Source organism: Dendropsophus ebraccatus, chromosome 6 (assembly GCF_027789765.1).
Source record: "Dendropsophus ebraccatus isolate aDenEbr1 chromosome 6, aDenEbr1.pat, whole genome shotgun sequence".
NCBI lineage: Eukaryota > Metazoa > Chordata > Amphibia > Anura > Hylidae > Dendropsophus > Dendropsophus ebraccatus.
Genome location: NC_091459.1, coordinates 9,033,979 through 9,059,756, shown reverse-complemented (window position 1 = coordinate 9,059,756; position 25,778 = coordinate 9,033,979). Strand labels below are relative to the sequence as shown.

Here is a 25,778-nt window from a genome sequence, read left to right as displayed (position 1 = left end):
ATTCCGCCTTTAATCTTTATTTTAGGGGAACGGATAAAAAAGGGGATACTGCTTTATCTAGTTTAAGAAATATATGCTGTACCAATATATTGGAACTTATTTTTGCAGAAATCAATAGTACAAGAGATTTTAAGAAACTCTGTAATAGGTTTTATTAGACAAAAAAGCCTCCTTCTGTACTCAAAAAGCTGTTTTCCTACGTCGCCCCTCACTACATATCTGCTCATTATCAGTCAAAGCCGTCTTCATTACACAAAAGCAAAGTGAAGACGGGTTCTGCTGTGTCCATTATAACTTTTATATAGGTGGGGTATGTGTGAGCAGAGAAGCAGCCCAGCAGTTTGGAGACTGTATAGGCACATAAAATGCTGGATTCACAGGTCAGAAAGGTCAGTGCTTATCTGCGAGCTTGGCAAGCTAAGATTGCAGGATGATCTGTTTTGCAGGGCTAACTTTTCTCCTCTCCGTGCTCACTAATCCCCTCGGCCCCTCTGCCCTTTATAGGGAATAATGGACAGAGGTAGAAAAACTTGCTGCTTTTTGAAGACAGAAGGAAATGCTTTTGCTTAATAAACCTATTACAGAGTTTCTTAAAATCGCTTGTACTATTGATATAGTTATTGATTTCTGGGAAGTAACACTTATATGACAGTTACACTTTAAGTAGCCATAATATATGTCACTAATTACAGGTTATGGGCCTTTGTCTGGAATGTAATTTATTCTTCATCCTGTTCATCTGGGTCATCGTCCTAGGACACATGTTTCCGGCTTGGCTGTACTACTTGGCACAGTGGAAAGAGGATATTACAGAGATAATGTTGAACAGGCTGTTATTATTGAACTCTTTCCCCAAAAGAATACTGGGCAGAATACATTGAACACTGCATGTAGAAAGGTGTCACATGAACCAACATTTTAAGCACTATATTAAAGACTGTCAGACTGCGAAAAGTCTATCAACTACTGACAACATTTAAAAATCAAATGTATGTAAGTTTGCTATGTCCGCTTGTGGCGTTCGAACATTGGCAGATTACAGGACTATAAATTTCATTGAGAGAAGAAACAGAATGACACTTTGATGGAGGAGAGAAAGTTGGATGTTCGTGTTCTACAGTGCTGAGAAGCGTAAAGGTTCTTTTACACTTAAAGGAAACCTGTCACCACGGACGCAGGCACAGGACCCACCCCTCACCCGGTGCAGCCCCTGGATACTTACCCTTTCTGGCGAGTCCCGCTCCTGGAGCCGGTCCCGGTAGAAAGATATCGGCGCCAGAAGCCGTGCACGCGTGCTGCAGAGATTAGTCCGGTGCCCATAGAGAATGACGGCTCCAGTCATTCTCTATGGGCATCGGACTCCTCTCAGGAAAGGGAAAGGAGCCGGGGGCTGCACCAGGGGATCGGGCGGGCTCTGTGCAGGTTCCCTTTAAGCAAGAGCGGCACTCGTTTGCAATGCTTTTACATGGCGTGACAAATTGAGCCGCCGAGTTGCGCAAACAATCCTTGTATCTGTCATGAAGCCATGGAAACTGTCAGCACAGATATGTATATAGGATATGTATATATCCATGCTGTCAGTTTCCAGTTCACAACCAGTGCATACTTCTGCGCTACTTGTGATCTGGCATCCAGCTCTCCCTCTCTCCCATCCTGTATCTTCAGGCCCCACCTCCTGCAACTTTTAATTATTCTAGAGGAGGCAGTGGCTGGAGGACTAGAGAGCCGGATACCGGATCACAGGAAGCACTGATGTTAAAGGGGTTATCCACCTAAGAGCTAAAAAATGTCTGACCTCGGACTTCTTCTTTTAAAGGCATTTCATCTCAGTGCTAAGATCTTATTTCACATTTGAAACCTTAAAAGCCTTTCTTGTCTGTCTCTTATCTTGCAGGTAGCCAGTCCTATAGGAAGTGAGAATACGCCATACAGTGGGACCTGCGGATGTCAATCAAACAGTGCTAAGACTTTCCTGAAACTCCCAGCATTGCCTTCTGTAAAGGCACGGGCCAATTATCAGCCAAATCAGGCAGATATCGCTCAATGTAATAGGGCCAGCGACCAGCCAATGAACGAGCAAATGCTTGCTGGTCACTCGTTTTTAACATGTCATAAAATCTGCTATCAGACGCATGTCTTCCTGCATAACAGGGAATGTTCAGCCAACAGCTGATTAACGCTAAGGCCCCACAAACAATGTAACAATTGTTTGTGCAGCCCTGGCCACACTATCACAGCGTTTAATAGGCTCTGTAAAGGCTATGTTCACACACAGTATTTTTGCTCACTATTTTGGAACCAAAACCAGAAGTGGATAAAAACACAGAAAGGCTCTGTTCATACTGTTGAAATTTAGTGGATGGCCGTCATTTAGTGGCAAATAACGGACAATGGCAACGATGGTTGTTTTAAAATAACGGCAATTATTTGCCATTAAATGGCTGCCATCCACTAAATTTCAAGCAGTGTGTGAACAGAGCTTTTCTGTGTTTTCAATTCACCCTGAGTTTTGGTTGCAAAATCCTGAGCAAAAATATTGTGTGGGAACATAGCCTAAGGGTACGTTCACACTTACCGGATCCGCGGCAGATTTCATTTAAATAACTGAACACAGCATCAAATCTGCACCATCAAATTTGCTGCGGATCTGCTGCAGATCTGCTGCAGATCCTGTAGGTGTGAACGCACCCTAAAGCTGTAAAATCTGCAGTGACAGAAATCTGAGAAATGAGTTGTTTAGTTGGAGTTATTACATTGTAGAGCTGATTTAGCTTTGTTTTCTGTGCTTGTTTCTGTGTCAGAGGGAAAGGTAATATGGTCCTACATCTTGGGTATCTCCTAAGACCTCCACTCTCTATATCCCACTGTATCACACAAGGAGATTAGGGATATTGCGGCTAACAGCTGATACATCTTTAGATTTTGAGTGTTTTTTCTATTGAAATGATTTTTGGTGTGTACAGTTTGGTTCTTGATATGGTATAGTTCTTTTGACCTATTTATTTATTTATTTATTTATGTGACGTGTTGGATACGAATCAATCATGCATCTAATTTTGTATAATATTCACTATAATTTTATATTAAAACGTGTTTTTCCAGTTTATTTGTCAATTTTATTCATACAGTGTATGTTCACTCTATTCTTCTTAAAATACTTAAAGGGAAATGTGTCTTCGCATATTGTTTTAAACATTTTTGGTAAAGTTTTTTTGGTAAAATTTTTCTATCTATATTTTAAAATAATCCTGAGATCCTGCAGTTTTCATTCTCACCACTGGGGCAAAAGCTAAGCTGAGACTTCCTGGTGTCTGTGGTGATAAGAGGAGGCTACCGTAAAGTGATCTGTACAGCATTGCAGCGTCATGTGACACTAGTAGAGAAAACAAGTAGCAGCTCCCTGTGGAATGACCTCTTCAAAGGTCACAGAGCGTGCTCAGTAATGCTTCACATTCGTTGAAACAAATAGAATAGGTTTTGTTTCTTTTGTTTAATAATACACCAATAAGTACCAGGATTAGAGAGGTTCTGTATAAAAAGGGGTTCTTACTGGAAAGTGGCCCAGTGTTAAATAGTTGCCAACCCTTGATTACATATAAAAGAAATCACACTATAGGTGATAATGTGAATAAGGCCTTACTTAGAATCAATGTTGCCGAAAGTCGGTGTTCCTGTTGGAAATAAAAAATGCCACCAATGTGCCCATTGCGAGAAGAATTTAGCTACAGAAACACTTATAATAGTAAATCATGGCGAGTAAGACTATTAATAACCTGAAAAAGCAATTCCGATGTTTACCTTATAACTTGTCCTTGTGACATGTTTTATATTGGAAAAAAACATTTGTAAACTTTTCACGAACATTGCCATTCAATTACACCAGGGAAAGGATCCCTAAAACTCATTGAGACCGTAAGATCTGTTCATGATGGTAATAAAGATGTCGGTATAGAGAGGATTAACCCTCCAAAAAAAGGTGAAGATAGACATAAGAGTTTATTAAAGATAGAAGCTTACCTTATGTGATGCTAGATGCTCGGTACAGTAGCATGAACATGTTTAGGCCAGTGATAGTTCACCCACCAGCTGGAACAGGAAACCTAGAGCAAAAAATAAAAGGAAACACGACTTTCTAGTTCATTTGTTTCTTGTCCTTTCAACAAAAGGGCCTAGTACACGTGGTTTGAAGAGTCATGAACAAAGATAAGGGAATTTACAGTAATAAAGAAGCACCCGGGGAGGAGCGGCCATGAGTTATAAGGCAGCCGGCTGATGAGCGGATTGCAGAGATAACAAAGTGATTTGCTTCATTATCACTGTAAATTCACTCATCTCTAGTCATGAAGCATGGAAAATGAAGTAGGCTTCAGTAGGGGCTACAGTGAATATAGGAATATCCAAAGCAACAACAGTAACCTATCGGTCAAAAGAAGTCTCAAAGGCCAATAAAATAAAGATTATTTGTAGAATAAAATGAATAAAATAAACACACAGGGAGAATTATCAAACAGTGTAAAATATACACTGGTGTGAACGATCCATGTATGGTTCGTGCAACCATGGAAACTTGACCGAGGGGGTATACATATATCCGTTCTATCAGTTTCCATATCACACTCACAGTGCATGCCGCTGCTGCTGCAATCCGCCACCCTGTTCCTCCAGCTCTCCAATTCATGTTTTTTTCAGGCCCCGTCTCCTCCAGCAGACTGCAGTAACTTTGTGCTATCTCTGTGATATGGAAACTGACATATATATATATATATATATATATATACTGTCAGTTTCTATTATCGTCATTGGCCTTACTTCCCCTGTTTACACTGGAAGATGTGTGACCGACGATCATAAATTTTAAAGCTTGCTCTAAACAGAAGATCAGCTGAGTTAGTTTTGCTCGTTCTCGGCTGATTACTGGCACTTTAATACAGGTCGAGCAACCGAAAAAAAATGTTTCTTGCAACACTTCAGGCTGCTAATTGGCTGGTGTAAAAGGTGCTTTAGTGGTCATTCTAAAAGATCTGAGATGGATTTAGGACCATGTCCAAACAATAAAAATTAAGGATAGATTCCTTGGCTTTATTTTTACATTGTGGGAGCATAGCCAAAGGATGTTTTAAATTCTGATATTATCTTTGTTATATTAAAGTGTCACTGTCATTACAAAAAACTTTAGACATATCATAGACACATGTCAAAAGTTTTGATTGGCCCGGGTCTGAACACTTTTTGACAATTTTCTGCGTTTCTAACTAATAATTCACCATACACACAGAAACACTGCCAGATACCTGTAATATAGATGTCAGCCATAGTGATATGAAGGGGTCACACATAGTGATATGGGGGGGTCACTGTTGGTGTGGGGGCACGCCATAGCACACACACACAGCCTGCTGCAGCCATAGTACATACGCACAGCCTGCTGCAGCCATAGCGCACGCGTGCACACACACACACACACACACACACACACACACAGCCTGCTGCAGCCATAGTACATACACAAACATACACAGCCTGCTGCAGCCATAGCATATACACACAGCCTGCTGCAGCCATAGCATACACACACACACACACACACAGCCTGCTGCAGCCATAGCATACACACACACAGCCTGCTGCAGCCATAGCATACACACACAGCTGCAGCCATAGAACACAGAAGAAAAACACCACATTGAGGACAGAGGTTACTGCTACACTACTTATGTCTTCTCCTCCTCTATATTACACAGGATATCTTCATATTACACTGCTGCTCATATACAGTCATCCAGCATCCAGGGAGAGAACAGCACAGATCTCCCCCCACACAATGGACTCTTCCAGCTCAGAAACAAACTGCCAAATAGTGACCGACAACTTTTCCATGACCCCCTTATGTAATAGGACCAGTGTTCTATTACTGATATATTCCCCGACCAACCTTATCTAATAGGGTCAGTGTCCTATTAGAATGTTGCTCATAATATATATTGATGAGCAAAACTTATACAATTCATATCAAAAGTATTCAATTTTAAATTGTTCTAAGATTTTTTTAAAGCTGGAGTCGGTACGTTTTTTTTTCAACTCCGACTCCAGCCAAAACTAGCTCCGACTCTGACTCCACGACTCCGACTCCACAGCCCTGATAGAGACTATTGTATAGTTGGGAATTCAACTGTATTTGCATTTCTCTCATGAGCCCCTTGTAGTGAGCATCTTGTGTACTAGGAACTCTCGATTAAAGTCATACACAGTGAGCACCGAGTCCATCATTTTTTACCTCTACAATACCGGTATCACACGAGGTGCCGGCTCTTGGCTGTTTGTTTTAGTTACCTGTCTAAACGGCCTCTTACACAGGACAATTATTGTGACTGCAGTGATAGTTCACCCACCAGCTGGAACAGGAAACCTAGAGCAAAAAATAAAAGGGAACACGACTTTCGAGTTCATTTGTTTCTTGTCCTTTCAACAAAAGGGCCTAGTACACGTGGTTTGAAGAGTCATGAACAAAGATAAGGGAATTTACAGTAATAAAGAAGCACCCGGGGAGGAGCGGCCATGAGTTATAAGGCAGCCGGCTGATGAGCGGATTGCAGAGATAACAAAGTGATTTGCTTCATTATTACTGTAAATTCACTCATCTCTAGTCATGAAGCATGAAGAGAACAGCACAGATCTTCCCCCACACAATGGACTCTTCCAGCTCAGAAACAAACTGCCAAATAGTGACCGACAACTTTTCCATGACCCCCTTATGCCCCCCCTAATAGGGCCAGTGTTCTATTACTGATATATTCCCCGACCATCCTTATCTAATAGGGTCAGTGTCCTATTAGAATGTTGCTCATAATATATATTGATGAGCAAAACTTATAAAATTCATATCAAAATTATTCAATTTTAAATTGTTCTAAGATTTTTTAAAGCTGGAGTCGGTACATTTTTAATGTGTGCAATCAGTGCAAAATGTTGTCGTTCACAGGGATCAGTATTATATTACGATTGATTGATTAATTTTTGAATCGATTCTTTGTCTAAACGCCTATCGATTAAAAAAAAAAAAATTACAGAGACAGAGTACCCCAGAGACTATATTGAAAAGACAACATAAACAATATAAACAATAAAATTTAATTTCCCCCAAAAAAATACAATCAGAAGATAGAAACAGATTAGAACCGACACTACAGATCTATTTCCCAGAAGTATATCATACATAATAATGCTCCCAGAAGTAGTATCATACATAATAATGCTCCCAGAAGTAGTATCATACATAATAATGCTCCCAGAAGTAGTGTCATACAGAATACAGTTCCCAGAAGTAATATATTATACGCAATACATTGCATATGTTATGCAGCAGCATTTAAGTATTGTTAAGTACAATGCCACATAAAAAGGCTAAATAAGGGGTGTGGCTTGATGTTTATGCAGTATGGTCTTCTTTCCCTGAGCTCAGTGCCCAGCAGCTTAAAATCCTCTTTATATATTCAAAAGCAGGCGGACACCTGTCAGTAACAAATCTATGTGCCAGTCCGTATGCTCCAAATAATCAGATCCCAGAACAAATAATAAGTGAGCCATCTTCATTTCATATTTCAAGAAAACAAGGACTAAACATTTAAAATCACTAAAAAACATATAACGTATACATATTCCAGACACTGGTCCACATAAAGACACAGTGAAACAAACTCACCCTACAACAACAAATATGGGAGACTGTAGCTGACCCTAAAATAAATATATCAATTTGGTATCGTAATCATAGTGACCCACTTTCGCTGTACGTTTTATGATAAAATGAAAGGAGTCATTAGAAAATACAATTGGTCCTGCAAAAAACAAGCCATCATATGGGTCTGTAGATGGTAAAAATTAAAGAGTACCTGTCAGTAAAACTCTCTAAATCAACAGTATATGTGAAATAAAGCAAGTTTGCAGTATACATTTATTTTAATTTTTTTTTGTTATCATGCTATAAACCAAAACTGAACTCTACCAGAAATCCAGGTCCAGTCTCCTAAAGGCAGATTTTTAGTCTTCTCCTGGTTGAAAAAAAAAAAAACCAGACTAAACACAGGAGTGTCAGCCAGTACAGAGTGTCACATGACTGCCTTCTCTGTGAGCGCTCAGATGGCCTGGGAAGCACGGCACTTCCTGTTTTCAGGAAGTCCTGTGTTTTCCATGATAACTAAAAAGAAATAATGAATGTAAATTGCAAACTTGCTTTATATCACACCTACTGTTGATTTAGATTTTGAAACTTAGAATGACAGGGACACTGTAAGGTTTTTAGAAGGCAAGAAGTAATAAATGAAAATGAAAGTAAACCTGGTCTTGAAAGGGGTAACAGTCAGGGAGAATATTGGTAGCATCACCCTGCACCCTTATGAGCATTGTTGGGCTTTGGTAGTCATAAAGACACAGAATTCCTCTAAGTTCTTATGGCTGCAACCTATGCCCCTGGACAACATAAGTGAAATGCTTGTTTTTTTTTTACTTAAAGGACATCTGTCAGCTCTAATTCAGGTTCCAAACAGCTGTCACAGTTCTATAGCTGTTAGGCCAGGGAATCAGTGATAGCTTCCATACATCCATCTGTGACTCCAGAATGCAGAAAAATTATTTTATTCTATGGTACCAAGAGGCAAAGAGGCTTTTCCAAGCTCCCTCCCTGCTTGAGTGACTACTGTAAGCTGAGTCGGGGTGGGAGGGGGAGGGCGGAAGTGTTACAGCTTGCGGCACTTTAGGAGCCTGGGAAAACCTTCTAGACTCTTCCTAAGCATTTTTCTATGTTCTGGAATCACAGACAGATATATGAAAAGTGTCATGTGTCTCCCTTATGTAATAACCTTCTAACAGTGTCAGCAGTTTGGAACATGAATTGCAGCTGACAGACTCCCTTTAATACCATTTAATACAGTGTGTTTAACTTCTAAAACTCTTGGGCTACTAGTTTAATTTCTAGTGTTTTAAAGGGGTTATCCAGTGTGGGGGCACTTTTTGGGGGGGACCGGGGAGGAGGTGACTGAAATAAAAGACGTCCACTCACCTCCCCGGTTCCAGCGGCGGGTCCCTCATCGTGGTGCTCTGGTCCCCGGCCGCTTCCTGGTGTCTGACGCCGCCCGAGACGCTACGTCTCAGGTCCGCTCAGCCACTCAGTGAAGGAGGCGGGATCCGTCTGAAGTCCGCTCGGATCCCGCCTTCTTCACTGAGTGGCTGAGCGGCCCTGAGACGTAGCGTCTCGGGCGGCGTCAGACACCAGGAAGCGGCCGGAAACCGGGGGCTGCAGCGCCGCAATGAGTGATCCGCCACTGGAACCGGGGAGGTGAGTGGACATCTTTTATTTCAGCCACCTCCTCCCCGGTCCCCCCAGAAAGTGCCCCCATGCTGGAGCACCCCTTTAAAGCTGTTGCCTTTTGAAGACAATCCTTGTACAATTAAAACAATCGGCAAATCAGTGCAGGCCTGGTTTTATAAAACCCAATGATCAACTGTTATCAATGGGGAAATCGGCAACTGGCTTTCTCCTATGGCTGCCGCAGTGAAAATGTGTGGTATTAAAGGAGTAGTTCACCCCCCAAAAAATTCTTTCAAATCAACAGGTGCTAGTAAGTAAATTACTTCTATTTAAAATTCTTAAATCTTCCAGTACTTATCAGCTGCTGTATGTCCTGCAGGAAGTGGTGTATTCCCTCCAGTCTGACACAGTGCTCTCTCCTGCCACCTCTGTCCATGTCAGGAACTGCTCAGAGCAGTAGCAAATCCCCATATAAAACCTCTCCTGCTTTTCAGACTGGAAAGAATACACTACTTCCCGCAGGACAAACAGCAGCTTATAAGTAATGGAAGACTGGAGATTTTTTTAATAGAACTAAATTACAAATTTCTGGCACATTCTGGCTCCTGTTGATTTGAAAGGAAAAATTGACATTTGCCACCAGTGAGTGTTCTAATTAAATAGATTGCTATACAATCAGTGGTTGGTGCACACCTATGCTCAGTCACCCTGACCCACTTCTGATTCTCTACATAGTGATCCTCTGGTCATTGAAGAGCAGCCTATAGAGATAGTCCTTTCAAAAAGAAAATGAATCAAATACAGCGGCTTGCACTACCAAAGATCCCATATAGAAGTCTTGTTTATAACGGGTAAGGAAAACAGTTCTGGTGGTGCTCACTCTTATGAAAACCAGATAAAGGCATAATCCAATAACTTATAGAAAAATTGTTAAGAGGGCACTCACCGTTAAAACCAAGAATCTTTATTGCATTTTCTTTATAACATCCATGCAGCAAGGAACAAGGACGCCAGCACCAGGGTGATTGGAAAAAAAAGTTACAGCTGTTTCACACGAAGATTGTGCTTCTTCATGTGAAACAGCTGTAACGCTTATTTCCAATCACCCTGGTGCTGGTGTCTTTGTTCCTTGCTGCATGGATGTTTTAAAGAAAATGCAATAAAGATTCTTGGTTTTAACGGTGAGTGCCCTCTTAACAATTTTTCTGTAAGTTATTGTATTATGCCTTTACCTTGTTTTCATAAGAGTAAGCGTTACAGCTGTTTCACATGAAGAAGCAGGATCTTTGTGTGAAACAGCTGTAATGTTTTTTTTATTCCAGTCACCCTGGGGCCTTCCCCGTTGCTTGCTGCATGGTTGTTTTAAAGAAAGTGCAATAAAGATTATTGGTTTTAACTGTGAGTGCCCTCTTATTTATTTTTCTGTGAGTCTATAGAAATAGCTTTATGTCCTTATTACGACCAGTGTCTTTGCAGCAACATGGTAGTAAAGTTGCAAAGACTCCTGCAGGCAAAAAAGGGACATATTGACAGCTGCCAGACTTGAAGATGTTGATTCTGCATAGAGCCTGCCTATAGCAGCACTGACTAGCTGCAGACCCAATGAAGGGGGGGGGGGGGGTCATGGAGGCAAATATGATTGAAAAGAGTATTTTACTACTGTAAAGCAGCTACAGTATTTACAGCCTTTGGTATTAAAACAATTAATGGGATAACCCCCTTAAAATTCCATCCTTTCATTGCACATGTAAATGATCTGAACAGCTGTACATAGCCAAGCAGATGGAGTATGCACTATGCACAAACCGAACCTAGAAGAAAAGGTAACAGCAGTGCAGATAGAACAAGGTTGCGCTGAGAGAGGAAATTCAAAGATGTGTTTGCTCTTCCTGACCTGTTGTGCGGCACAGAGAAGCTGTGGATAGAAAGTTGGCAAAGAATAATGAGTCTGCTTCCTCCTGTAGAGATAAGATCCGACTCCTGTAAAGGAAGCTCAGTCTAACAATCCATCTATCCACAGCGGAAAGATGGAACTGTGGGTCTGTGCCAGTGAGCCGAGGGAGTGGTGGATGACTCCTATCGCTTTGGAAATATTCAGTACTCCCAGGTAACAAGAGTAGTACAAAAAGTAGGCAAAAGCTAAAAAATACTGAGCTTTATAGATTAGACAAATCTAACCTGCTGATACCCCCCCCCCCCCCTACTGCACAGGACCTAACACCAAGAATCCAGGTGGGCACCACAGGTAGACAAAATGGGGTGCTAGTCTGCCTGCTACAAACAGTGCCAAACAACCAAAAAGAAAAGGGAAGTAGGTATATATGAACCCAATGTAAAAATATCAATATGCTTTCGTAACAATTATGCTAACACAAAAACCTCCAAAAGCTTAAAAACACTTAAAACATATACCAAAACTCCACTTCTGGCTCAAATACAGCACAGTGTGTCACCACTCACCCCCTACTGGTACAAAGGGGAACACATAGCAGTATCATTATTGCACGACAGCCAATAATTTACATATATCTGTAAATACATAACCGTATACAAAAAGGTAAACTACATGGCCAAGCCTTAAAGAGGACCTGTCACCCCCTGTGCCGGGGTGACAGGCTCCTGACCACCTGCTAGATCCCCCTATACTCACCTAATCGCGCCGGGTCCCGCTTCCTGAAGCGGTCGGGTCACGGAGATATCAGCGCCGAAGCCCGGAACGCGCGCTCACAGGAGAGTCCGACGCTCATAGAGAATGAATGGGGAGTCCGATGCTCCGTCATTCTCTATGGGCCTCGGACTCTCCTGTGACCGCGCGCCGGGCTTCGGGAGCTGATATCTCCGTGACCCGACCGCATCAGGAAGCGGGACCCGACGCGATTAGGTAAGTATAGGGGGCTCTTACGGGGGGTCGGGAGCCTGTCACCCCGGCACGGGGGGTGACAGGTATCCTTTAAGTGCATCAATAACAAATAAAGGGCAAGTGCAACAGATCCACAAGGCAAGAATACTGGGTCAACAAAGATTAAACAGGTAAGAAAGGCAGCATGGTGAGTGTTCACTGGGGTGAGTGGAGGAGAAGATGCCCCGCACGTTCTATTCTGCAGGAGAACTTCCTGTGGGGGCCCCTCAATACAAGGTGGCTCCTGCTTTTTCCATAATAAAGGAATACAAGACCAGGCAGTTATCACTTGGAACCTAAAGCCCCTATTAAACAGGGCAATCTCTGGGAGCAAGTGAGGGCCGACCTGTCAGGTCAGCACTCACTCGCTCCTTGTTCCCCACTCGCTGCCGGCGCTGTTTATATGCTGATAGGATTATCTAGTAGAGAGCAGGACCCATTTACATAGTGAATCCAGAGGCGCAGGCAGTGCCACAAATCATGGAGAAGGGTACCTTTATGTAACCTGCATCTTCAACATGTGGGGGTCTACCTAATGAAAAAAAAACATGTAGTTTTGTAGGTACTCTCTACCACCTAGAGAGAATTTTGTACCCTGCCTCTTGATATCGAGAGCTGATGGATGACTTATTTACCAAGCAAAAAATTTGGGATCACTGGGCCTCAGTGATAGAGATGATCGAACATCGGAAAATCTTAGGTTCTATCCAACTCGAACCTTGTCGAACCTTCCGCATTTGATTCCCGATGCCTTCCCTAGGTAATAGGCTGAATCCCGGAATTCCAGACTGTACCTGGGCTGTCTCCTCCTTCCCCACGGACCAGGAAGGCATCGGGAATCAAATGCGGAAGGTTCGAGTTCGATGGAACCTAAGATTTTCTGATGTTCAATCATCTCTCCTCAAGTGAGAGTAATATTAAACTCGGCTCTCCATTTCAAAATAAAATCGAGAGCAGGTTCTTCTGGTGTGGACAATAAGAACTGGTAAAAAACGTCGGGCTTAATAAATGTCCCCCAACCTTCTCCCTCGGGCCCCCCTCCTGCAAGGGCCCCATAGCAACTGCCTACCCTGCCTCTCTGGTAGCTACGCCACTGTGATTCGGTGAGGTGAGTGAGGATTGTTGACTATTCATCCTTTTATATTAAAGGGGTTATTCAGAATTTGAAAAAAATCATCCATTTTCTTCCAAAAACATCGCCACCCCCCGTCCTCAGTTTGTGTGTGGTATTCGCTTTAACTCTGTTCAGTTCATGAGTGAATGATTTTGTGGCATCAGAATGACACAAATGTGGGATAAATGCTACGTTTGTATGTATAGGTGTAGGTATGTAAGTGTATAGGTAAATGCTATTGTAATGACAACACAGAAAAGCGTCTCAACTGTATTTCCCCCAGAAAGATAACAATGTGGAATATCTCAAACAATCTCTTCCTGCTCAGCAATGATGATACTGATGCTGATTGGGAGGACAAGGCAAACATGCAGGTAGAATTAATTTCAGATATCACATGTTTTAGCTTATTTTTTTTTAGGTTATCATTACTGATAATTTTATTGTGGATATTGTCAAACACATTATTATGTAAAAAAAAAAAAATTCTAGACTTTACATTATCTGTATGTAAAAAGTCTTCCATATAAATTGTTTTTTTCACCCGGAGCGATTAAAAGTAACCTTTTAATTGGCTTTGTCCAGCCTTTAATTGGCATATCCAGGATGATCCATCGATATTAGATTGGTAAAGAGTCTATGGGTCAATTTACACAGAAAGATTATCTGACAGATTATCTGCTAAAGATTTGAAGCCAAAGCCAGAAACAGACTATAAACATAGATCAGGTCATAAAGGAAAGCCTGAGATTTCTCCTCTTTTCAAATTCATTCCTGGCTTTTGCTTCAAATCTTTGGCAGATAATCTGTCAGATAATTTTTTTGTGTAAAGGACCCAGACTCCTAGCACTCATATTATCAGCGGATTAAAGAGATGCAGTGTTTCTGTGAGAGCTATAGCCTCATCAATGTTTACACAGTGGTTCACATGCACTTGCTATAAAATACTGCTACAAATAGTACAGTAAGTGCATGTACAAATAGACCCGTAGCTGCTGTACACATTGATGAAACTGCAACACTTAAAGCCCCATACACCTTATACTAAAGATATGAAAAATCCGGGCATGTTCCTGGAAGAAGCCCTACCAAAGGGTCCTATTACACGAGCCAATGAAGGTCCCATCAATATAGTAAACGAGCGCCGATCTACTTGATTGGCTCATGTTTACTGAGCCTTTTGCATGGCCCAATAATCGTTTAGCAAGGACTGCACAGACATTGTTAGCAGGCTGCTCAGTCTGTGGTGGTCCCAGTCTGTAATTCTGGGCTGGGCCTAAAGAAACAATTTCATCAGCTGATCATTGTCTCATCGCTCCGTGGAATGAGAGGGGGTGTTAGCACACCACTGCTATCTCCTATCGGCTCCCCGGAAAATCTTTAGAGCCCCCACAGCTGCCTAGCACACTTACCCGCTTACTGTGAGTGCATGTAATAGCGCCGGCAGCAAGCGGGGAACGAGGAGCAAGTGAGCTCTGAACTGACAGGTAAACGTTGCCGGAAAAACGTTGCCTGGTCTGATGAGTCTCGATTTCTGCTGCGACATTCGGATGGTAGGGTCAGAATTTGGCGTCAACAATATGAAAGCATGGATCCATCCTGCCTTGTATCAACGGTTCAGGCTGGTGGTGGTGGTGTCATGGTGTGGGGAATATTTTCTTGGCACTCTTTGGGCCCCTTGGTACCAATTGAGCATCGTTGCAACGTCACAGCCTACCTGAGTATTGTTGCTGACCATGTCCATCCCTTTATGACCACAATGTACCCAACATCTGATGGCTACTTCCAGCAGGATAATGCGCCATGTCATAAAGCTAGAATCATCTCAGACTGGTTTCTTGAACATGACAATGAGTTCACTGTACTCCAATGGCCTCCACAGTCACCAGATCTCAATCCAATAGAGCATCTTTGGGATGTGGTGGAACGGGAGATTTGCATCATGGATGTGCAGCCGACAAATCTGCGGCAACTGTGTGATGCCATCATGTCAATATGGACCAAAATCTCTGAGGAAGCTTCCAGCACCTTGTTGTATCTATGCCACAAAGAATTGAGGCAGTTCTGAAGGCAAAAGAGGGTCCAACCCGTTACTAGCATGGTGTACCTAATAAAGTGGCCGGTGAGTGTACAATGGTCCTTTCTGGACCATTGTAACTTGAGACCAGAATCAACATACAACATACAGACAGTCAGGATCTGCAGCACATGTAAATAACTAGATGATCAACCCGTGAAACTGGCCATTTTACTGGTAAAACCCCAGTATTAGTGAGGTGCCTGCACTGGTTGACTGTCTAGTAAGGATTCTCTGAGTATAATGTGATACTACATGTCCTGTGCTGCTCTCTACCTGGGCCAGTTTTCCATAGAATTTTGGTTTCAACATACAATGGTCGTCCTGGAACCAATTAAATGGCAGAATTACAACTCTCCCTATCATATATTTTTGTTTTGCTGTCCCATTCATTTTCCCTGTGCTTCTGTAGGACAAAATGGAAAGTTCAGGTTTATCTCCTGAAAATTTCTGTGAGTCCTTAGGCAGCACGCCTTCATTGTTCCTGAGGTTTATGAAGCTCCAACTGTTCATTAATTACTTAATTGTTATTGCTTAAATTACTTGTTCATCCGCCTGGTAGAATTGATAGGAAGAATTCTGAATTAATCCAATCATGTGCTGTCAACTGTACGTACTCATGGAAAGGAACATTGAGGCCGGCTTCACACTGCCTTAACCTCTTAAGGACAGAGTCAATTTTCGTTTTTGCGGTTTCTTTTTTTCCTTCTTGTGTTTAAAAGGCCATAGCAGTTGCATTTTTTCACCTAGAAACCCACATGAGCTCTTATTTTTTGCGCCACTAATTGTACTTTGCAGTGACAGGCTGAATTTTTGCATAAAATACACTGCAAAACCAGAAAAAAAATGCAATGTGTGGTGAAATTGAACAAAAAAGAACGCATTTTGTTTATTTGGGGGTTATTTGTTTTTATGCCATTCACCCTGGGGTAAAACTGACTTGTTCATAGTACAGTATAGATAATGTCATAATGTCCTGATTTGTGCAAAATTGCCATAAAAAAACTGATTTTTTGCAAATCATGGCAGAAGTGTAGCCAGGAGACAGTACACCACTGAAAGTATAAATCTTTTGGGGTGGTCATGGGCCCCCCTCAGGAGCTCAGGGCCCGGGCTGCCGCCCGGAACGCCCCTATTATAATCCGCTACTGGCTGCGCGGCCCCACTCTGAACACCTCTTGCGGACGCATGACGTAACGGTCCTGGAAAAATCCTGGAAAAACTGCAATAAAAAAAACAGTGGCCAGACCTTAGCTGGAGGTTTATGATTGGCCTAGCACACATGGTGTTTTTTGGGGGGTGGTGTTTTTCTCTCCTCTTTGGCGTTTTGTCACCTTTTGTGGTCCAGCGGCTGGGTCATGTGATGGCAGAGGAAAAAAGTTCAGCTCACAAAAATGCCTAAACTACAAATAGGATAATTCACACATAAAACCAAAAACACCAGAATAATGCAAGCAGAAATGCAAATGTATTTTCTTCCAGATAAAAAGTGTGTGTGAGAGCACCGTTAAGTAACTAAATCTAAGCTCTCTGCACTGCGCTCTCTCCCAGGCCATATCTCATGATCGCAGCAGATCTCAGAAATGAGAACAATTGCCATCAATAACTTTTAAAATGCCTGATGACATATCAAAAGTTCTTTTTAATGACAGGTATTCTTCAAATTAGTTTTGCAGGTAAGTAAGATTAAGAGGGTGTTCACACGTACAGGATCCGCAGCAGATTTGATGGTGCAGATTTGATGCTGTGTTTAGTTGTTTAGATCAAATCTGCTGTGGATCCGCCGCATAAAATCTGCTGTGATACGGTGTGCGTGTCTGTGTGTGAAGCTGCCCTAAAGCAATACAATTTTTAGCATGTTCTACTAGTTTGAGAAAGCAAAACTGTTGCGTGTCGGGGTTCCAGTCTGCAGATAATGGATGAGCTTTGGTTACTTTATGTGGAAGCTGTGCAATTGTTCATGTGTGCGATAGTTGACTAGTTACTATATGGGAATGATGGGGTCTCATAGATAAAGACTGCAATAGATAATGTACATACGTATATACGTATACGTAGAGATGAGCGAATCCCTCATCTAAACAAACCAAAGCGATTCGTTTGATCAGCACTCCGCTCATTAAACCTGTAGCGTTTTTAGTGCTGCTCCCTGCCACTCCTCCCCAGGTGCTGGGAAAAGCTGGATCCAATCCTGGGAAACTTCTCCCAGTTTCCCAGGATTTGATCCAGCTTTCCCCCCCCCTGACACTCTCAGGAAGCGAAGTAGCACTAACAGGCAGCCGACTTGATGAGTGGAGCTCTGATCAAACTAAGCACTTAGTTTAAATGAGTGTTACATTCACCTCTAGTTATATGACATATGGGAATGGTGCAATTACAGATAAGAGCAATAGGGAAACTACTGTGTTTTCATATGTGAGAGCTATTCTATATGCAAAAAAGGGGTCCGTGGAGCCTCAGTTACGAGTCTCAAAACACGGGAATAGCCAGATATCCCTCTCTCCAGAGAAGGAAGCCCATTGCCAAGGGGTGCCTCCTAGTGGGGAGAGCACCAAACCACCCTGATACGTAGTCCCTCAGGTCCTCACTCTGTTGCGAGCTTTAGGACCTAAATAGGGAAACACCAGGGTGGCCCCTGTAAGTCAAAGTCTAACTCTGTGGCGAGTATAACGACATAAGACAAGGGTTACCAAGGCTAGGCATCCATCCACAGACTGCAGTTTCGGGGTATTTGCCCCTCGTCAGTGTGGAGCAGGATTCTGGTTACTGGGGCAATGATAAATAGACCAACAAAACACAACAATCACTGAACTCAGGGAGAACAGTGAAAAATTCCAATGGAGTACTCATTTACGAGTCTTGTCTTATGTCGTTATACTCGCCACAGAGTTAGACTTTGACTCACAGGGGCCACCCTGGTGTTTCCCTATTTAGGTCCTAAAGCTCGCAACAGAGTGAGGACCTGAGGGACTACGTATCAGGGTGGTTTGGTGCTCTCCCCACGAGGGGGCACCCCTTGGCAATGGGCTTCCTTCTCTGGAGAGAGGGATATCTGGCTATTTCCGTGTTTTGAGACTCGTAACTGAGGCTCCACGGACCCCTTTTTTGCATATTCAAATTTTGTATGGGACAATCAATGGAGACTCGTAAATGAGTACTCCATTGGAATTTTTCACTGTGAGAGCTATTCTATACAGCGTTTTGCAAATGTGTATATATATATGACAGATATTGGTATTGATGATTAGCGATTTGGCTGTTTTACCCATGTATGTATATATATACACTCACCGGCCACTTTATTAGGTACACCATGCTAGTAACGGGTTGGACCCCCTTTTGCCTTCAGAACTGCCTCAATTCTTGGTGGCATAGATACAACAAGGTGCTGGAAGCTTCCTCAGATTTTGGTCCATATTGACATGATGACATCACACAGTTGCCGCAGATTTGTCGGCTGCACATCCATGATGCGAATCTCCCGTTCCACCACATCCCAAAGATGCTCTATTGGATTGAGATCTGGTGACTGTGGAGGCCATTGGAGTCCAGTGAACTCATTGTCATGTTCAAGAAACCAGTCTGAGATGATTCTAGCTTTATGACATGGCGCATTATCCTGCTGAAAGTAGCCATCAGATGTTGGGTCCATTGTGGTCATAAAGGGATGGACATGGTCAGCAACAATACTCAGGTAGGCTGTGGCGTTGCAACAATGCTCAATTGGTACCAAGGGGCCCAAAGAGTGCCAAGAAAATATTCCCCACACCATGACACCACCATCACCAGCCTGAACCGTTGATACAAGGCAGGATGGATCCATGCCTTCATGTTGTTGACGCCAAATTCTGACCCTACCATCCGAATGTCGCAGCAGAAATCGAGACTCATCAGACCAGGCAACGTTTTTCCAATCTTCTACTGTCCAATTTCGATGAGCTTGTGCAAATTGTAGCCTCAGTTTCCTGTTCTTAGCTGAAAGGAGTGGCACCCGGTGTGGTCTTCTGCTGCTGTAGCCCATCTGCCTCAAAGTTGGACGTACTGTGCGTTCAGAGATGCTCTTCTGCCTACCTTGGTTGTAACGGTTGGCTATTTGAGTCACTGTTGCCTTTCTATCAGCTCGAACCAGTCTGCCCTTTCTCCTCTGACCTCTGGCATCAACAAGGCATTTCCGCCCACAGAACTGCCGCTCACTGGATGTTTTTTCTTTTTCGGACCATTCTCTGTAAACCCTAGAGATGGTTGTGCGTGAAAATCCCATTAGATCAGCAGTTTGAAATACTCAGACCAGCCCTTCTGGCACCAACAACCATGCCACGTTCAAAGGCCTCAAATCACCTTTCTTCCCCATACTGATGCTCGGTTTGAACTGCAGAAGATTGTCTTGACCATGTCTACATGCCTAAATGCACTGAGTTGCCGCCATGTGATTGGCTGATTAGAAATTAAGTGGCAACGTGCAGTTGGACAGGTGTACCTAATAAAGTGGCCGGTGAGTGTATATATATATATATATATATATATATATATATATATATATACCAATTATTTTACAGTCTGTATGGAGATTGCCTCTTTGTTTTTAAGTGCTATTTGAAGTAATTAATAAAAATATTCATTTTATACAGCTGTATATCCAATAGCCGGGTTACATGAGTTATGGACAGTTACATGATAATTGAATAGTCACAATAATTATAGTTGTATGTCCGCTGGAACTTTTATATATAGTTAAAAAAATACATTAAATTTGCTTTCTATCAATATATTAAAACTAGAGGTGGGTGAATTAATATTTCAAAAACCAATTAAAGTGTACCTGTTTAATTTATTATTTATTTATTTTTGCAGAAATCAATAGAACAGGTGATTGTAAGAAACTTTGTAATTGGGTTTATTAGCTGAAAAATGCATTTTTATCATGAGAAAGTAGTTAGAAGCTCTCCCCCCTGTCTTCATTGTTCTCTATGGAGAGGGGAGGGGTGGAGGGAGATGAGGCACCAAAACAGGACAACAAAGAGTTAATTTACAGCTACATCACCGGGCTATCTCCCCTGAAGTCAGCACTGACCTCTCTGACCTCTGAATAGAGGCTTTCACACAGCTCCTTCCCCTCTCCATAGAACAGACAGGGGCACGTCTGCTGCAACAAGACATGATTTCCTGATAATGAGCAGTGAATGAGAGAGAGGAGGGGGGGAAGACCTGGGAAAAGTTTTTTTGAATACAGATAATGGCATATTTGCCTAATAAACCCAAATACAAAGTTTCTTAAAATTGCCTGTACTACTGATTTTTGTAAAAAAATAAATAAATAAATACGACAGTGACACTTTAAGCTTAAGAATTTTCGAAAAAAAATTCATGTGAATTCCTTATGATTTGGTGAGGTGAGTGAGGACTGTTGGCTATTTATCCCTTTTTATTGAAGGAGCTCTCCAGAATAATAAAAAAAAAGAATACAGCTATTTTCTTTCAAAAACAGCACCATCCCCTGTGCTCAGTTTGTGCAGTATTCACTTTAGCTCGATTCACTTCATCAATTTTTGACATCAGAATTACACAAATGCGGAACAAAAACTTAGTAAGACAATACAAAATATTGCAATGACATGCTTCCCACGACAACACAGAATAGCTTCTCTATTGTATTTCAACCAGAAAGATAGGAATATGTAATTACTCTAACAATTTCTTCCTGTTCCTGCTCAGCAATGATGAAGCTGATGCTCATTGGGAAGACAAGGCACATAGGGGGAAATTTATCAAGGGCTCTGCACCTATTTTTAGGTGAATAATTGGATTTTTCCCCCAGTTTTGGTCTAAGTTCTATTTATGAACGAGTATTTGACAGGCGAATATTTTTAAGATGCAACTTTTTTTTAATCTGCCTGTTTTGAGTATTCAGGCAAACGTTCCTGTAATTCGGGATTAGCGCCCAATTTATCATTTGCGACTTTTTTAAAAGTTGCACAAACAGGTGCAGGCCAACGTCTTGTCAGTACCAGGTGAATATGCTTGCGCAATTTTTTGCATTTTTGTGACTTTTTTTGCGACTTTGTGTAGATACATTTACTATGGCAGTGCTACATGTTAATAAAACAGTCACAAGATATTGGAACAAAATACACACGCATCCCCATTAGAATAGTTGCGCAAATTAGACTCCTTAGTAAATGTCCCTCATAGTGCATGTAGAACTAATTTCAGATATCACCTTTTAGCCTACTGAAGTTTTTTTTTTAGCTTATCATCACTGACAATTTAATTTTGAATATTGTTAAACACATTGTTCTGTAAAACAAAAAATATATGTAAAATTTCTAGAATTTACATGCCTATAGAGTAGCTCTCCACAATCTCCACAAAATTAGTCCACTAAATTTTGTTTCTCAAAAATTGTCAGAGGCCTACACACCTGTGAATGGGATGACGGACGTCCAATGCGCACAGTACATAAAATAACGGACGTTGCCTGCACGGACGTCAGAATAAAAATTATATCAATTATTTTTGGACGTCTTTTGCAAACAGTGGACGTTAGAAGCAGTTCTGCTTCTGCTTCATGTGTGACAACGACCTAAGAAGTATAGCTTTCGGAGAGTTTCGCTGCCGAATTCCATCAGTTTTACTCCGTGTGAACTGGCCCTTAAATCATAGAAATTCATAATATTGGTGAACAAGAAACAAGGAACAAAATGTGAAGGACTGCGCTCAAGATGAACCAAAGTGTCAAGGGAGATTTGCGAACCACACTTACTTCACTTGGGGGACAGACAGCCAGTATCTAATCCCCCTCCAAGAAAGCCAATAACAACGGATATCTCAGTCCATGCAGTCCCACATCACATGAGCGGTCACCGAGAAAGTAAAATAAAGTTTATTGGACAACGCGTTTCAGTGGCATAGCGGCCACCTTTCTCAAGCCAACCAAACACAACCATAAGTAAACATTTTATACCTGAATAATGACTTGCAGATGCCTCCGGATACGGGACCGACGCCCCCTCCCTGCAGCTTCCGAGAGTGTACGCCGCGTGCGTGTCACGCTGAACCGCACAACGTCATATCCGCCGCGCCACTCGCCACATTGTATCAATGGACAATCGACGCGGCCGACGCAACGCCGGGCACGCTTACACGCCGCGTGCGTTCCACTCCGGAACGCAGAGAAGGAAGACCACGTCAGATCCCGCGCCCGCAGCATCCAGATGACGTCACTGTAATACATGCGTTTCAACTTGGAGCGCATATAAATTAAGTGTAATATTGAACATATTATCCCCCAATAATTGTACATTAATCATAACCGGAGGAGACCTAGTCAACAATCTTCCACTCAGCCCATCTATTAAAATAGTTACATCCACTAGCCTGGAAGAAAAAGGTAAAAACCCGGCTTTTTTAGAAACAGCAGCCTCCATTTCCTTCCAACTGGATCCAGAGATTTGCCCCCCCAAAACCCCACCTCTCACCAACATTACTGTAATGGAAACACTAACCCCCTCAGTCAGCATGAGGTGTACCACCCCTCTCCTAGTAACATCGAAGATCACACAGTTCTACAGTCCGGTGGGATTGTCCAGAAAAAGATCAAAAAGAACAGAAGAAAATGTAGAGGAGGAAGGAAATACAAAAAAACTCAAATTAACCACACAGACACCCACCAACAGGGAGACAAATCACATCAAGGAGGTATCTTTAACCTCTCACGACAACAACTAACCACTCACGAGATTAGTGTCCTTAATAAAGGACTCTCCTTTAGTCCAACTAGTGGGGCTAATTTATTTGAACTTTTCGTTGACCTTAATCATTTTATTCGAAAATTAACCATCAACCATTTCGCCATGAAAAAAGTGGCACAAAATCCTGAACAAATACCGATTGTAACCAACTCTGAGAGTGATATAATCCCGATAATAGATATTAATGAATTGGCAGATATAATTATGGAAGAACCGATACCCACAACACTAAAACCAAAATCCTCATTCTACCCCCTCGATAGCAAAGGCCCTATAATTGAAACATTCTATAAAAAAGTTATGTCAGATTTAAAAAATATGACTAAAGAAAAAACTAGATTTACAAAAAACCTAACTTTGGCACAAAATATAGCACTAAAAAACTTGATGAAAAATAGAGAATTAGTAATCAAAAGTGCAGACAAGGGGGGAGGGATTGTTATTATGGACCAGGAATACTATCACAATGAAGCATTGAGGATTCTATCAGATCAGAAATATTATTGTAAGTTAGATACAGATCCAACCCGGGAGTATAACCATCAGCTCCAATTACTATTAGATGAGGCCTTGTCTAATCAATGCATTTTAAAAAGGGAACGTAACTTTATTTACACATTAATTCCTAATAAACCTTATTTTTATTTTTTGCCAAAGATTCATAAAAATCTGACAGCCCCACCAGGACGACCAATCATTGCCAGTATGGATTCAGTCACTGGAAACCTATCAGAATACATTGACCACCAACTGCAGAGATTTGTTAATAATTTACCAGCCTACCTCAGAGACACTACCCATCTCCTTTCACTTCTAAAAGACATTAAATGGGATAATGACTATTTATGGGCTACACTAGATGTTACCTCGCTATACAGCAATATCCCACACGACCTGGGGATCAGAGCCATCAATACATTCCTAGATGAAGATCCACTTATGCCACAGAAACAAAAGAAATTTATTTTAGACGCCATTTTATTTGTATTAGAACATAACTATTTTACCTATATGAATCAGTTTTATTTACAAACTTGTGGTACGGCCATGGGTACTAAATTTGCACCATGCTATGCCAATTTGTTTATGGGGGCCTTTGAGAGATCCATGTCCAATCCCAATATTGTATTTTATAAACGCTATATAGATGATATTATTTTAATTTGGAAAGGGGATATAGAGTCTTTAAAAGTTTTTATTGAGTCCATTAATAATAATGAATGGGGTATAGAATTTACGAGCCATATTAGCAACACTGAAATTGTTTTTCTAGACCTAAAAATTTATATTGAAAAAGACGCCATTGAAACAGCTACAAACTTCAAAGAAGTCGATGCTAATAGCTATCTAGACTTCAATAGCTGCCATCTAAAGAGCTGGAAGAAAAACATACCCTTCGGCCAAATGAAATGGATAAGAAGAAACTGCAGTACAAACCAGACATGTGAACAACAACTCACAGTATTAAGTGAAAGATTTAGGGAAAAGAATTATCCAGAGTCCTTGATTAAGGGAGCGAGACAAAAAGTCTCCACACTCACTCAAACCTCTAGCATGGTACCTAACGAGAAAGATGACAATAATCCAGATGGGAGATTTCAAACGGCTTTTATTACCCGCTATAATACTAATCATAACCAAATTAAGAAAATAATACAAAATAATTGGAAAATCTTGGGGAATGATCCGTATCTGTTAGATCATATTACGGAAAAACCGACGTGTATTTTTAGAAAAAATAAAACTTTGAAGAACCTTTTAGCCCCGTCAGTACCCAGATCTGAGAATGTAAAGAAAAATATGAGCCAACCAGTAATAGGTGGGGTATACAAATGTAGTAAACCACGATGTAAATGCTGCAGCCACATTACACATAAAACTAAATATATAAATATTAAAGATGAAGAAAAACCGTTTCTTATACAACAGTATCTAACATGTGAAACAAAATATTTAATATATATGTTGGAATGTCCGTGTGGCCTACGATATGTGGGTCGAACAATCAACCCACTTAGACAGAGGCTAAATAATCATCGCTTTAATATTAAACATGGCCATATGAAGCACAGTGTCTCTAGACACTTTGCACAGGTTCATAATAGAGACTGCACTTTACTAAAAGTTACCCCTTTAGAAAAAGTTAACCAAGAAACATACGGGAGTTTGTGCAATAAAGAGATGTTCTGGATATTTCGTTTAGACAGTTTACATCCCAATGGCTTAAACGAATCCCTAGAACAGATTTATTAGACACTTAGTTAGTATACTAAATGAATTTACTCAGCATTAGAAATGATTTTATACTATGTCCCCCCCTTTCCCCCCCCCCTATATATATTTATGATCATTTTTATTCTATATCACTGTACATTTATCTAACTATATAGATATAGTTTTTAGATATTTATAGTAAGAGTTTTTAAAGTTATATAGTGTCCATCTATTTATATAAATAAGAATCTTATGTTATGAACGTTCTTTGGGGGATAATATGTTCAATATTACACTTAATTTATATGCGCTCCAAGTTGAAACGCATGTATTACAGTGACGTCATCTGGATGCTGCGGGCGCGGGATCTGACGTGGTCTTCCTTCTCTGCGTTCCGGAGTGGAACGCACGCGGCGTGTAAG

General features: G+C 41.4%; 1 protein-coding gene and 1 long non-coding RNA gene across 4 annotated transcripts in view; one reads left to right on the top strand and one right to left on the bottom strand.

Moving 5' to 3' along the window:
* The window catches only part of ARMC9 (armadillo repeat containing 9), a 97,324-nt gene extending 94,866 nt beyond the window's left edge, over positions 1-2,458 (top strand). For all 3 annotated transcript variants that reach the window (XM_069974460.1, XM_069974459.1, XM_069974458.1), the window contains exon 25: positions 1,895-2,458. In XM_069974460.1, coding sequence (XP_069830561.1) covers positions 1,895-1,917 — 23 coding nt within the window. In that variant the 3' untranslated portion in view covers positions 1,918-2,458. The remainder of the gene's footprint in view (positions 1-1,894) is intronic.
* LOC138795424 (uncharacterized) overlaps positions 1-6,408 on the bottom strand; it is a 28,179-nt gene extending 21,771 nt beyond the window's left edge. Inside the window, exons 1-2 of the long non-coding RNA XR_011363609.1 lie at positions 6,331-6,408; positions 4,018-4,100 (exon numbers count right to left, since the gene is read on the bottom strand). This is a non-coding gene — a long non-coding RNA (uncharacterized lncRNA). The remainder of the gene's footprint in view (positions 1-4,017; positions 4,101-6,330) is intronic.
* Positions 6,409-25,778: the final 19,370 nt, after the last annotated feature.